Source organism: Ambystoma mexicanum, chromosome 7p, assembly GCF_040938575.1.
Source record: "Ambystoma mexicanum isolate Mex_15411 chromosome 7p, UKY_AmexF1_1, whole genome shotgun sequence".
In the NCBI taxonomy this organism is placed as follows: Eukaryota; Metazoa; Chordata; class Amphibia; order Caudata; family Ambystomatidae; genus Ambystoma; species Ambystoma mexicanum.
The window spans coordinates 79,547,064-79,563,336 of NC_090939.1; the positions used below are offsets into that span (position 1 = coordinate 79,547,064).

Genomic DNA, 16,273 nt, shown 5'->3' on the forward strand with positions numbered 1-16,273 from the left:
TTCTCCCTCACACTGTAAACTCACCTGGCAGTGCAAGATATATATATATATATTTTTTTTATTTATTTGCATTTTTAAAGCACTCACACAGCCCGGGGGCATCGAGGCGCTGTTACAGAATTGTTTGCTTTGTTGTTGTCTTAGTTGCATATTTATAACGCGCTTAAATACCCAGAGGTTTCTAAGCGCGGACCTGGGGATCGAACCTGTGTTGCTTCCAAGGCAAACACGTTGCCACTGAGCCATCCTCCTGGGACAAATGCTACCAGAGAACACATTGGGCCTCATTGTAAGGTTGCCGGACCGGAAACACGGTAATCGACTAGCTTGCCGGTACCGTTGTTTCCGGACCAGCAAACTACGAGTTCTGCAAGCTGGTGACTTTTCACCCACCAGGTCTGACCTGTCGGGCGGAACGGCAACTGCTCGCAGACCTTCAAGGATGCACCGGCACATTCATGAATGGTGCCGGTGCATCCGTCCTCCCCATTCCCATAGAGTCCAATGGGACTCAAATGGGAATGGGGAGTAATATTTTCTGGCTCCCGGCAATGGGGAATTACTGGGACCACAGGGGCTGTAATGCCCCGATAGGTCTCCATTGCTGGGCACCGAAAAATAAAATGAATTACCGGCACGGCTACCGCGGACTCATAATGACCACCATTACGTTATAATACCTATCACTAAAAGAAGGGTGCACGCCCTTGCAGTAAATTTAGTTACCTGCAAATAAATTACTGATTGGTGGAAAAGACATTATATCGGCTTGAACCCTAGGCCCATTGCAAGGATGCAGACAAGACAGAAGCATGATGGGAGGCATTTCTCTATGAAGGCCCAACCGCGACACCTGGCAGGAAGCCACGGCACAGAGCGCTACCACAGCTTCTCACACTACCTACGACTCAGCTCAACGCAGAAGGAAGGTGCCATATTGGATTCCCTGGAATAGTGGGGAGATAGAAATCCGGCAATCAAATCATACATTTGATTTGGCAAAAAACATAAGCGGCGTCTATGCCATCACCCCGTTCATTATGCCTTCCAGTGCTGTCTTGTCAGTTTCTCTGCTCATCCCGCTGACCCTTGGAAGGAAAAGATCAGGAGTGTTGAAAAAGACTGGCCATGTTATGGTGTGTCACCCCTCCTGGGAGCATGGTATCTCCCAGGGCTTGTGTTCATGGCAGTGTCAGTGACCACATGGCCTGATTAATAAAAGGAATGAGCGTATCCCATTCGTGAGTCTTGGACCAACTGACCCTGGTGTGCAGTGCCGTTACTGCCAGCACCATGCAAGCACTGCGTGGCTGGCTGAGGGCCTTCCCTGCAGGGCCCTTCAACAGAAGAATGCTCCTGCTCGGCATCACTGTCCATGATGGCTCACACTCATGTTAGTAGAGCCCTTGTTGGGCAACTCTACCTGCGTTAACCAACAGAGCTCCTGCTGGGCAATTCTGGTGCTATCCTGTGTGTCAGCCTGGGTGCCCCCAGGCCATTGTCCAGGTCCGTGTAATCACTACCCATCAACTAAGCACGGTGAGTGCCCCCACCAGTCCCACAACAATGATGTCAAGGTATGTGCTGGGTGCCCCCAACTATGGACGGACTGCCCTGTGTGACCGCAGGACCAGTCACAACACATGTCCGCCGCACCATGGGTCCAGACCGGTGAATACATTTGCTAAAGGCCTTTTAGTAAAGGTAATTGTTACCATGCCCCTGGAGCTTTGGAAGCCGAGGGGGTCTGCAGTAGAGTGTGCAGGAGATTAGTCCTTTCATCAGACACAGTAATGTGTTCTGGCGAAGGATTCTTGCAACAAATTGGTGCCCTTAATTTCCAAAGATGGCCTTGCATAATTACAGCAATTTGACAGGTGGTCACTTTGCATTAACAAAGTAAGGGAAAAAATGTCGAGCAGTGGTGCAGATGTTTGAACCCATCGGCTGTAGCTACTCCTTTTTGTTTTCGTCCATTGTTTAAGATATAAAATCGTAATTTGGTTCAGCTTTCTGTATTATGGTTATTTTATTGTGGGCCAGTTTAGTTTGTAACGGTTCACATTTTTATGAAAAGGTAAAGCACTAGTGGAGAGGTTCGGAAGCCAACTCTCAAGGCTGTAGACTACTAATGCTCTGATTGAGAAGCACACAAGAGAATACATAAGCTCAAAGACAGTATGGGATGTCACTAGACACCAGGGCACATCTAGGAGAAGGCATGGCGTGCCTAAACTTCAAGCCTGTAGATAATGCGACAGTGTCAGTGCAGCGCTGTTTGCGTGGAGCGCCATGACGCAAGACAGAAAGAAGAGGTGCAGATAGCTTTCTTTCAGGTGTCTCAATGATGAGGAAAAGAATAACCTGTGTATGAGGTGGCCAACTCAGAAGCGTATTGCGCTGCACGGAAGTGTATGTCTTGTGTAGGATGATACAATCCACATGACTCCAAGCTGTTCACTATCGCAAAGGGTTTATGGTCTTTCCATCTAATGCCATTCCATCAAATTCTTTCCATCTAAAAAATTAGCATCTAATGCATTTTTTTTTTTATTTTGTTGCGGTGGGGGGGTCCCCCCAAACCCTTGTTTTTTACCCTTTATAATGCACCTAAACAAAAATGAACCCTTTACCCCCCAAAAATATGCATTAGATGCATATTTATTTAGATGGAAAAAATTAGATGCAATGGCATTAGAAGGAAAGACCAGATACCTCACAAAGTCCTCCAGCGACTCCTTTGGACACTACGGCAAAATGTTTATATTCCTTCCAAAATGTTGCTGAGTTTGTGGGCCATCTTCTCAAGGAGTGACCATTTCTGTGAGCTATGAGCCTTAGTTCATTTAAAGGGGCAGCGGCTCACATGCTGGTCAGGTTAGCTGTGTGTGCGATGCCAGATGTTCTGATGTTGGCATGGCTTTAATTGGATGAAATGACCTTTTTAACTAAACACATGTTCCTCCATGACGTGCTGAAGAACATACGTTGAGTTCTGTGAGTTCCATCCACTAATGTCTTCCAATCTTGGTTCACAGGGGTCGCATGATCGCCAGACGGCCGGCGCTATGGTAAGTGCCACCACGCTCATGGTGTCTTGGGAAGAGCGGATGACGGGTGATTGCAACGGAGGCTCTGGCACAGTGAACAGGCATACATCAATGAAGGGAGCTGCACATGCTCCAGATATTAGATGATATGTTCACAGGCACACTACCCATAAACATGTGTCATGCCTGGGCCATGTAAAATAATGCTATCCTAGAATCTGGTCAGTGAAAAGGGTTTTATGCCCAGGGTAGGCTGTACCTGCCAAGCGTTGCCCTATTGATCCTCACCCTTCACTGCACAGGCCTCTTTTCAATCCACCCCATGCTTGCCCATTGGGGAATGGCCGGGGTACCATGACACTTGCAGAGCGATAGATCTTTTTGGGGTCATATTTCCAATAGTGGTATTCAAACCTTTTTATGCTGAGCCCCCACTTGAGTAAACGTATTGTTGCTGGTCCCATACATGCCAAATCTGCCATATTTTCTATCCCCGTAATCCCTTTTTTGAAGACCCTCGCACCCCCCAGGCATCCTTCAGGCCCCCATTGAAGGGCCAGCCCCACAGTTTGAAGACCACTGTCTGATCAGTGAATGTACTTCCTGGAAAAGGTCTTTACGGTCAATGTGTTCTTAGGCAGAGGCTTGATTCCTCCTGTCTAGGTTAGGGTGGAATTTCTAAAGCATGGTAGTAAGTGCCAACTAAGAGTTCCAACCTTTTTCCAACTGGATTGTTATCAAAGACCTCTTGTGTATGAGCAGTAGAGACCAAGCGGCTCAGTATTTCTCATTGTTGCTGTTAGCCAATGGTTTTATTTGCTTATTGTTGAATTGTATGACGTCCCAAGTGGATGGGGGTTGGGGAAGGGAAGACAAGATACAAGTGGGACTACATCAAGCAGATCATTTTGAGTTCTTGGTGCAGAGAGGTAGAAGTGCTCGCCGGGGGGACAGAGGATACGCGCCCAAGTGGCAAATGCCACAAGGGGGAGAAAGGAGGAAGAGAATATAATGGCTTACAACAACTTCAACTCAATCCTCCCCTGCCCCTGAAGTGCCATCTGCTTAGAGTAATTGGGCAGTAGAGAAGAGTGGAGCAGAAACTGAACAAGAGCTTTACATTGCTTTGCACCAATGTTTTTTTCTTCTCGAGTGCTATGAAATTACATACTCAATGACTGATTTTTTTAAATTTGATTTTGGGAATTTGTAATGCGCTCAAAACAGAACAAACCGTATAATGGCGCAGATGACTTTTGCTGAAACGAGTATCCAAAATTGTAATAGTATCACATTCCATCCATAAGTGCAGCACAGTTACGTCCAGAGGACATGACCATTGTACAAAACTGACTAGAGTTTATATAAACAAAAATGTTTTCAGGGCTTTACGAAATTGACACAGTTTATCCATAGTCCTAAATTCCCTCGGTAGGCTGTTCCAAAGTCTAGGTCCAAAAACCGAGAATCTTCTATCCCCTCTTGACACATATGTAGATGACCAAGAAAGCCTGATGTAATATAGGCGCTTTGATGCCTACGGGTTTTTGCGCGCTTTAGAAATGAAATAAATAATATCCCCTTCCACCGTGCTCCTAAAGGCACTATCATCTCCTTTAGTGTGCATCTGCCGTCGACACTGGGCCGGGCACCAGGACTCCTTGCTTGGCTGGTTCTGCACCTTCACCGTGGCCACTGACTGGGGGTGTTTGCCTAAGCATCTTGACGGTTTCCCTTTGGGGAAAAGCAAGATGGTACGTAACCCCAGGCACGGAACATCTACCCTCAAGCAAGCTTCACTCAGGACAGGTGCATGCCCACTGCTTGTCTAAGGCTTGAAGCTCCAGACCAGCTCCCCTCAATCTGCTATGTTAAGTAATCCAGGACATTGAAATGCCAAAGGAAAATATTGTGTCCATGATATCATCGGTCGACTTATCAGCAAACGCTACCATGGCGCAACCAGCTATCACTGTACATCAGACTGTGTTCATGGTTTCCAGGGGAATGTCTATGAGTTATCTTTTTTTATTCGATCAGAAAGTCCAGATTTGGTGTCAGAAAGTTTTTTTTCTTTTTTATATTCATCATGCAAGGATATTTTCAGAGTAATGACATACTCCCATTCCCTGTGATGTCTATTCTATGTCTGTGAGGGACAATAAGCCTGATTCATTTATTCATCATGCCCCGTCTCATGAACATGGAGAATGTATTGTGCATGTGCAAAGTGAGCGATATTTGGAGACCGCCCCACTGTGCATGCGTAGTTCAGTGTGTGGCCTGTCCAGTAACGGGGCTCCCAAGCGGGGTTCAAATGGCTACATGGGGCTCCAAAATGAAGGCATCCCTGACACATGGGAAGTCCAGCACCCCATCCCAGCACACGTCATGTGGAGCACAAGTAGCGATGCGGCTAGGAGGAAATTTGACCGGGATCCAGCCTTCGGGACTGCCTAGCTTTGTAGTGTAACCATGCCAGTGCAGAATCACTGCATGCCGTGCCGCGCCATCCCCTCCTGCCCAGCACCTGTGCAGTCCTCAGCCCACACCTTGAACAGGGAGAATGACATTACTTCCGCCGCACCTGCTGGGAGAAGAAATCCAGCCCCTAGCACCAGCTAAGAAGAAGGTGGAAGACCCCACCTTTAATGATGAGCTGCTGTTGCCCAGGAGCTGAGGATCTCTGAGGTTCAGACCAGACCACATAGTAACACGCTCTCCGGTACATCCCCAGTCCTTCGTCTGCTTGATAAGGGCAGACAGGGTGCAAATGAAGTGGAGTGGGCTCACACCTGCACTGCACCGGGCGACATGACACAGAATGTAACAACAGCTTGTGTTTAATTCCAGTACACGGATATGTCCATCTCTTGTGGATAGTAGAGTCACCGCTCCACCAAAACATCTTCTCCTTCTGGATCACATAGATATGAATGGAGCCTGTTGCATCCTTCGCTTGGTATGCAGGGCAGGCAAGGACACCGAGGCGCTCAGCGGATCTAAGGTTCCAAGTGGCTTGGGGACTGCAGCTGTCAAGGTTATAGTGCCGAGGTTTGGAGAACTTTTCTAGGACCACTATTCTGTAAAGATAGGGTCACATAATTGATCTCAGCAGCAGGTCCTTGTGTCCCCGTCTCACTATCTGGCATTCTTAACAGTCACATTTAAAATAGTGGAGTAACTGCCTCATTATGACATTCGACATTCCCCATTCCAAAGTCCCTTTGGACTTCAATATCGAATGAGGGTATTGCCGCTGATGGTATATTTTACCAGTACCATTGCCGCCATTTATTTGGAGGTTTTACAGCCATGCACATCTAGGTGGTTGTAAATCAAACCTATAATGAGGTGGATAGTTAAAAACAGGTGAACACAGTGTTACTGCCTATTTTTACAGCTACCACTCAGCTTGTAACAAGGTGTTATAATATATAAATATAATATAATTGGTTATTTATAACGCACTTAATATCAAAGAGGTTTCTAGGTGCAGACCCGTGATTCGAACCTGTGTTGCTCTGCATCGTCTTGCTTCGGCCATGATTCTCAATCCCATTGATGATCTTCACTGTTCATGCCATTTACCAACATACCAGTCTTTCTCAAGGTCTTAGCACATCAGGCCATTAAAGTTCCAGGGCTCTCAATAGTTCCAAGTGCTATCAAGGTTTCACCACCCTTTGGACTCTGGGCAACCACACCTCTCCTCTCACGATCAAGTCCTCTCTGGGTTTACAATTTGCATGTTCTGGGCATCAACATCTCTCAGATTCAAACACCTTCAGGGTTCTGCCCCCATCAAGTTCATGGTATCTGCATCTCTCAAGTTTGAGTCGTCTCAATGTTTACCCACTCTTCAGGACCCAGGGCAGCTACACATTTTAGGTCAAGTGTTCATAGGGTTTCACCTCTCTTCATGTCCGGGGAATCTGCACTGTTGTGGTTCAAATGTTCTTAGGAAGTCACCCCTCTTCAGGCCGTGGAATCGGCACCTTTAAAGCAAAACCAAACAAATCTCCAACAAGCGGCAGCACGCTCACAGGCACCCCACACTCCTCATGTCTAATAGATCTGCCAAAGGTAAGGTCATACAGACCACGATAGAAACCTACACCAAAAACACGCCAGCTGTGCAAGAAGGGGACATGATGATACCACAGTTGGAAAGAACAAAAGAGCGAAATCAGAGTGACCATCAAATTCTCACGGCCATTGTAGCTTTAAAAATCTTCCTTGGAATAAAAAATAAACGCTGTAATGATAAATGTAGGACTCTTGTGGCAAGACGTCCGAGCACTAGCATGAAGAACCAGAAAAATAGAAAAACAAATCATGGATAATACGCAGTGCATACAAACAACACAAGGAGATGTCAAATTACTGCAATAGAAGGTGAAAATGTTGGAAAACAGAACTGAAGAACTGAAGACGCAGAAGGTCGCACCCAAGGGAATAATATCAGAATAATTGGCCTTTCAGAAGGGGCAGAAGGAGCAGACCCTACAGCCTACGTAGATAATATACTGTTGCAAGACATGGACCCGGGCAATCTTACCCAAGGTTTTACAGTGTAGCGGTTACACAGATCCTTCACCAAGAAGCCTCCACATGGAGCACCCTCAGGCCGTAAAGACAGAGAAAACATTTTTGCATTCTCGAGATCAGGTGATGCAATCCAAAGAGCATTGGCGAAACTAGCAGTCTATCCTGACTACACACTTCAAGTACAAAGACGTAGGGCTCAGTCAGCTCCACCAAAGAACGACTACGAAGAACTGGCCTAAAGTACATGCTTATGTACCCCGCTCGTTTAAATGTCCTACACAAAGGACGCTCATTTTTCTTTGATAGCCCCGAAGATTCACATGATTGGATGGACGCTGAAAAACTTGCAAAATTAAAAGAGTGACACTCAGAGGGGCAGAGTTGCCATGTGTGCTTGTCTATTGGCCCAAAGTGGTTACCTTCAGGAATAGTCAAGGTTCTGACTCAAAAGACCCACTATTATTGCACACGATGACGAATAGCATAAGGATGGTGATCTTGAATGTTAAGGGTCTAAACAGTTACATTAAAAGAAATACAGTGATGGCATACTTACGCAGACACAAAATAGACATAGCACTGCTACAGGAGACACATCTTACTAAGAATAAACAAGACACGCTTGCAAAGAAATGGGGAGGAAGCACTGCAGACTCAACATACTCAACTTATGGCAGAGGAGTTCTAATCTGGGTGGCACCATCAGTACCCTTCAGGATGCTACAGACTAAAACAGACAACGAAGGTAGGATGGTCCTAATGTACGGTTTCCTAGAAAACAAAGAAATATGCATCATCAATACATATGCCCCGAATCATGATGGCACTACCTTTTTCCGATCATTGTACGCTAGACTAAGCCGCTTTTGAAGCAGCATCCAAATATGGGGTTGAGATATTATTTGTACTCTAAGTCGAATCTTAAATAGATCAGACAATAAATGTACGCTGCCTGCCCCCACATCAACACGTTAAACACCCTAATAAAATCTTTTGGACTATCTGACATCTGGCGGGTACTGCATCCAACATCTCGTGGCTACTCCCATTACTCAGCAGCACATGATTTATATACCAGATTAGACTACTACTTCACGGGCACAGAATCGGCAAGCGACTTTACTTTTGCAGAATACAGAGCACGCATTTTGCAGAACATGCCCCACTTCTTATTACATGTCAAGTGACCCCGCCTAGAGCAAGTATACCAACATAGAAGTTAAGAAGTCCTTACAGGACAGGATATGTAGAGACCATTTAAAAGAATGTATTCAAAACTATTTCAAATAGAATATCAGTAGTGTTAATAAAGTGGCCACACTTTGGGAAGCTTTTAAAGTAGTGATCACGGGTGAGGCCTTTCCCAAATCCGGAGGTATACAAGCAGAAATCACACATTACCTGTCCAAAGCAGAACAAGACCTGGAAAACTTGGAAAAGGGTACGGATAATATGTGCTTTGGCCTACAGGAGAATATAGAGGCAAGACAAAAGTGTTTACAACATTGGGATGAACTAGGAAGATTAAATTACACAAAATACATTGAAAACGACATGCCGAAGGTGACAACCTAGGCAGACTTCTTGCATGGCTTTATGAAAGCGACACCAAACGCGAAATGATATTCTCGATCCTGAATAGTCACGGCATCCCCAATAATAAACAAGCGGAAGTAAATAATACTTTCTTCAATTATTATAGCTCTCTACACAAAGAAAAATCGGTTGTCAGTCATTCGGACATTATAGAAGCCTTAGACCAGATTAACCTCCCTTGCCTAGATAAAGAGGCAGCGGGGCGGTTAGATGCCCCTATAAACTTGGAAGAAATATTGGCCACAATCAAAATCCTACCAACGGGTAAAACCCCTGGTGCAGATGGCCTACCAAGCGAATTCTACTAAGATTTTGCAGATGTTCTCGCTCTGGCGCTACTAGACATGCTAACTGAAGGATACGAGCTGGGTTCTCCCTTCCACACGTCTGCAGGAATCAGTAATAAAACCCCTTCCCAAACCAAACAGACCCACAATGAAGCGTGGCTCCTAGAGACCCTTGTACTTATTAAATCAGAATATCAAGAAACTCACCGCATAATAGGCAGAAACCTGTGCAGTTCCCTTAGGAACCACTGCAAAAGATTTAAGTCTACAGGTGTTTGGCAGTAAACCCACTTGGTAGCAGTCTGTACCAAACGGATTCACTTGGTAGCTGTGGCTGAGCAGTCAGACTTCCCTCAAGAAGAGTTAGGCAGTATACAGAGTATTCACAATGGGTCAAAAGAACACAGTAGAACAAATAAACACTGGCCAGGGCTTGGTGTAAAAGAGATATCATTATTTATTTAAAGACACACTTGGGATTTACACTAGCAAAAAAACGAGGTAAGTAAATTCAGCACACAGTCACTATCATATATATACAACCCTATTCACTTATTAGACAAGTCTTAGTGAGAAACACCACTTATTTTCAGACAGAGGTGAGCGCTTAACATAAGATGACACTCTAACAAGTTATAAAGAAAGGGAGGGAAAAAGGCAGAGTTAAGGAAGCACACACGTTTCAACACTTTTAAAAAGAACCACAGTAAGGCAGGATAGGCAGAGTTCTACTTGAGAGCCAGGAAGTCAATTGCAAGGACCACTCTTGGAGAGAGCAAGCAGAAGGGGTCCAGAAGCAGAAGGGGTCCAGGTTCACACAGTGGGGTTATGCCCAAAGAGTCTTGTAGATAGTTCGCACAAAAAGGATGAAATTAAAGTCAGGTTAAGTTAGCTAGGTTGTCCCAGGCTAGCCCAGGTTAGAAAGTCGAGGCTTTACTGTCACCCCGAACGATCTGTCGCAAGGGACGCCAGGCGGGACACAGTACCTTAAGTGTGAGGGAAGCTCCAGCAGGGGCAGTTGTTCCTGGCAGCAGGTGCAAGTCGGCGTTTCGTCCAGAGGAAGAAGAGGTCTCGCCGTGGAGGAAAGATGAAAGTCGTTGCACTGCCAGGGAAGAAACCAGCCGCGGAGTTCTTCGGTTAAAAGGTACTACCCTTCTCTTCGCTGTAGTGGTAAACCGTGGTATTCCGGTTGCCGGGGTGCTTGGCACGGGCAAGGCAGCCACGAGATGCTCCAGGAAGGTGAAAAGAAGGCAAAACTGGTTATCCCCAACAGTCAAAGGAAGAAGACTCCCCTAACTGGAGATCTCCTCTGTCGTCGGGAAAAGTGGTGAGACGGTTCAGCAGGGCTCCACCGGTGGTGTCGGCGTTGCAGGTCGGCGCAGCTTCTCCCTCCTCGGATTCTTAGGTCCTGTGGTGACTTCTCAAGTTCCAGTCCCCAAAGCCCTGCTTTTATGCAGCACACCCCCATTCACTCAGCCTAGCTGTCAATCAAACATGCTAAGTGGTGAGCCGGCCGGCTCACCACTTGGGCCAATCACACAAGAGTGCGACTTGGGTTACCAAGCTAACTCAGTCCAGGGTGCCTAAACCCCTCCCACATCTCCTGTGGTACCCAGACAGAGTGGCACCACTTTTGGAGGCTTCTGTGGAGAAGCCCGCCAAAAAGTGGAACAACGGGCTCGACTTGGGTTGGAGTCACAGAAGAGAACACAAACACCATTTTAGAATTTCAGAAAATACCAACCGGTGAATTAATATTAATTAAATAAACCGGCGGTATGTTCGAGGCTATAAGAATTAAATAATTAAAGTTGGTAGCCTCGAACAATGGGAAAATCCCATAGAGATATATTCGCGGTCGAATATAAAAAGTAGTATCCACTGCCACCAGCCAAAACTTGATCAGGGGGGACGGAGACGTGCCCCCTCGAACAACAGACCCAGGGGCAATCGAATTGCCCCGACCAGTACATCCACAATATGATGGTTTGTACTGGTTTCTGTTCATAATTTGGGACTAGTAAAGCCAATGGTGACTTTACATGCCCTGGGAGACAGTAGTCAGTCCCAGGGTATGGAGTCTATGTTGGGGGGTCGCTACGACACCCCTGGGTTACGGCACAGAGGTGCTGTGTAACCCACATCAAAAACAGATGAGACCCTATGAAGTAAAAGACGCCGTAGCCCATAAAACACATGCAAAGATAAAGGAACACCTCAAATCATGTCTAAGAGTGGGAGTAAAAGAATCTCACTCTTAGCAGGAGAGAAAAAAATAAACCCCAAAAATCCAGCAAAGCTGCTGGGGGACTCACTAGGTTTGGGAAATGAGCCTTTACAGACAATTCTCCCTAACAACGCATTACTAGCAAATAGACTCAAAAAAGTAGTAGCAAACCTTATACATCCAGACCAAACTGGCTATGTCCCAAGCAGAAACATATCATGGAATTTATGGCGTTTACATCATATTATAGATTGTGCTAAAACTAGCACTAAATATTACGCAGTGGCTTCCCTGGATGCAGTTAAAGCATTTGATTCCATTAGATGGGAATGGCTGTATGTGGTTTTAATGCGATTCGGAATTGGTCAAAGATACGCCCAGTGGGTGCAACTACTATACAATAAACCTTTAGACAGTTTAGACAGAGTAAAAACTGGTCAGCACTTCTCAGAGATATGGGAATGTGAAAAGGGTACGAGACCGGGTTGCCCATTATCCTCAATGCTTTTTATCCTCGCTTTGGAGCCCATTGGGGTGTTCCTCAGAGATGAATGACAAGACGCAAGCATTAGTATAAATGGGGTACAAAACTTAATATCCATGTACGCTGATTATATGCTACTCTATATACAACAGCCAGAAACTAACTTGCAGTACTTACTGGACGTTCTAGATAAATTAGCAGAACTCTCCGGTATGGTTGTTGGTCAAAGGATCGAATGGTAAAAGGATCGATTCAAAAGGATCGAAAAAAAAGGATCGAAAAAATGTTTATTTTTTAACATTTTCTTTTTTTTAACTATACGAAAACCAAAAAAAATATAATTAAAAAAAACATTCGATCCTTTTGTTTTCGGCCCTATTGCGCGATCCTTTTACATTCGATCCTTTAACTGGACACCCTCCGGTATCACTGTCAGCAAGGAAAAATCATGTCTGTTCCCATTAGCAGTCCTGACTAGGAAAAAAAATAAAAAATACTAACCACCCTATCCCTGAAATGGAACACAGACTCATTTAGGTATCTGGAATAGATATATATCATGATCCTCTTCTGGAACACACTCACAATACACAAAAAACGCTAGACGGTGTGACAAGATCCATGGAATTTTGGGTTAGATTGTCCTCATCAGTAATGGGGAGATCAGCTCTGCTGAAAATGGTGGTCTGCCCAGATTGTTACATTATTTTGTTAAGATCCCATACAACATACCTAAGCACTTTTTTTTAACACACAAGACACATTATGCAGAAGATTTCTATGGCAGAATAATAGATGCAAGATAGCCCTGAGCACACTCCAGAGGTCATACGAAGAAGGTGGTATAAGAATACCCCAATTTGAGCTCTACTTCCTAGCTTTCCAGCTACAATTTGTAACAGGCTGGTTAGCCGATGAACCAACATTGGATATCTCACTGTTGCAACCAGCCATTAAACACTTTGGGGGTCATTGCGAGGTTGGAGGTAATGGAAAAACGATGCCGGTAAAGGATTACCGGCATCGACTACCGCTCTGGGCTATTCCGACCTAAGACCCCGGTATTAGAGGCACCGTTCATAACGGTGCCTCTAATAGCGGCAAGGGCGCAGGCACGCGGCCCATCATGCCACCAATACCGGCATGCCGCTAATGGGAGGACATCACAAGTCAGGCAGACATGCAAATACCGGCATCAAGAAGGCGCTTATAGGGGATACCGGCATGCCGATAATACCGGCATCGTGACCCAACCATAAAATGCTATGTGCCGTGTTCCCAACTGCCACAGGTGCACACAATCAGCACAGGTGGAGGCAATGGAGTCTGGGCCAGCACAAAATGAGCACACCCACACACCACACCCCTTCCCACACCAAAATGATTCCACTAGTAGTAGCAATACTGGGGGTGGAGGACATGCATGCATTGCTACACCAACAACAACAACACCAGCAACAGCGGGCACCACAGAGGAAACGCAGGAGGAAAAGGAGGGTGAGACAGGCCCAGCATGCCCCACCAGTGCAGCCAGTGGTACCACACAGGCAGCCCCCTATCCCTCGCATCAGAGCCAGTCCATTCAACCTAACTCCTGAGCAGATCCACACCCTGTACCGTCTGGACCGGGACACCATCGCCACCATCGTGGACATGATACACAATGACATTGTCAGCCTCTTTGAAATACGCACCGCCACCCCCCCTCTACTCAAGGTAGTGTTGGTGCTTCACTTCCTTGCCACAGACACCTACCAACACACAGTGGGGCACATGCATGGCATATCACAACCCTTATTTTCTTGCATTCTGAACCAAGTGCAGGATGCCCTCCTCAAGCACACAAGGGACTACATATCCCTACCACGGACTCCCCAGGAGATTTCTGATACAAAAGTTGGCTTCCATGCACTGGCAGGCATGCCAAATTGTATAGGTGCCCTCGACTGCACCCACGTGGAGTTGGTGATCCCGCATGCTATGGAGGTGGTGTACCGCAACTGCAAGCAATACCACTCATCAATGTGCAGATGGTATGTGACGCCAGCAAGATCATCACACATTGTTGTGCCCAATATCCCAGATCAACTCATGACTCAATGGTCCTGCGGAACTACACGCTACATGGAGCAACATGCAGGACGACGTGCCTGGCTGCTTGGTAAGTTGCATGACAGGCACATGTCAGTGAAATGCGGGGAGAGATGCACACACCACCATGGTGTCATTGATGATGTGACAGCACGATGTGTACATCACTAAACACTGTGCCTCAAAGCATCCCAAACAGAACATGACAACCAAATCCCATAGGAATGAAGTAAGGTGGACACCTATCACAACATGCCAAACAGTAAACCATCCGACATCCTGCAACACGTGCACCACTCATCAGCGGACCTCACCCTCCGTAACATCATCCAGCAACATGCAGTGAATATGCACTATGTTGCTGTCTCCAGCAAATCACCACACAGGACAAGCATCCATGGGAGTGCATTGAACAAAAACACCAAGGGAATCCATTGTCTGTCACAGGGCCGCCACAACCACAGGAGTGCAGCATGTCACCATGGGAAAAATGAGCGCTGAATGCCTACTATTGCAGAGCCTACTGCCAACGCTGCCAGTCAGAAAATCTTACAGAACACAACACATCACAAATTTGACACAAACACAGCTGTATGTGTCCACGATGCATGAACAACAAAGGCAGTGCACACCGTGTATCATCTTGGAGAAGCAACCCACACCATAAGTCCATGGCACAGGACACAATGAGGGAATTAAAATGGCGTGCATACAACCAAGGACATGTGCATGTGACCAACGATAATCTGCAGGCATGTGTGACTAGTACAGCTGTATATCATGAATCGACTGACATATACCTTTCATTGCCTCCCATGCAGGTGATAGTGGCTATCCCTTGAAGCCGTGACTCCTCACCCCTGTCCGAAACCCACATAACAGGCACAAGGAGGACTACAATCGTTCCCATACCTGTACCCGTATGGTCATTGAGCAGACCTTTGGCCTGTTGAAGGCACGGTTTCGCTGCCTTAGCCCGTAGGGTGGGGCACTCCTCTACAGTCAGGAGAAGGTGGCCAAGATCATCATGGCATGTGTCATGCTGCACAACACGTGTATCCGACGGAACGTGCCCCTGCCCCCTGACATTGAACTGCTACCACTTGGTGATGATGAAGGGGATGAAGAAGATGTGGCTGCACATCATCGCGGTGCCGATGCACAGGAGGGACGTGCTGTGCGTCAGTCAGTGATTGCACAATATTTCTAACACATGCGCAATGAGGAATGTCCACTCAAGATATTTTTTTCACACAACGGGTGTATTTAACTGTCCAATAAAGATGATAGTGCACTAGCCCTACACCACACACACACCCCTCCCCTCCCCTCACACCACCCCCACACACCATCACCCCCCTCCCCCTCCCCTCACACCTCCCCCACACAGCCTGCCCCCTTCCCCTCCCCCCACAACTCCCCCACACACCCTCACCCCTCTCCCCCTCATCCCACAACTCTCCCACACACCCTCACCCCCTTCCCCTCCCCCCACAACTCCCCCATACATGGTGTCCAAGCAATTGTCTATAGCCTTCATCAGGATGGCCAGTCTACATCCTGCCACTCCCTGGACCTGGTGGCGGCATGTCTGGGGGGTGCAGGGTGCGCACCGACCTGTGTATTGGGCTGGTTTGCGTGGAGCTTGAGGAAGATGGGGTGGCCGCCTGCTCCATTCGGGGGGCCGGACGCTCAGCCTCCAGGGCAGACACCTCCTTGCACAATCTACCAGTGCTATCCGTGATGATCTTACCCAGGGAGGCGGTGCTCTCGCATCACTCATGCCTTGCTTGTGCACTGTCTGTGACAAACTGTCTCACCAGGGCAGTTAGCTCCTCCTGCCGCTGCAAAGCTTGCCCTGCCTGCTGCACCCCCGCCGGTACACCAGTGGAGGTGGAGGGTGCTTGTGTGTCATGCTCACTTGCAATTGGGTCCTCTATGGGACTCATGCTCCCTTGGATGTACTCCCCGCCAGACTGCTCCGGGG

General features: G+C 46.9%; 1 protein-coding gene across 1 annotated transcript in view; it reads left to right on the top strand.

Annotated features, from left to right (window-relative positions):
• The first annotated feature begins 3,042 nt into the window (after positions 1 to 3,042).
• FBXO40 (F-box protein 40) overlaps positions 3,043 to 16,273 on the top strand; it is an 82,200-nt gene continuing 68,969 nt past the window's right edge. The window contains exon 1 of the mRNA XM_069635825.1: positions 3,043 to 3,071. Within this exon, the coding sequence (XP_069491926.1) occupies positions 3,069 to 3,071 (3 nt within the window). The 5' untranslated portion in view covers positions 3,043 to 3,068. The remainder of the gene's footprint in view (positions 3,072 to 16,273) is intronic.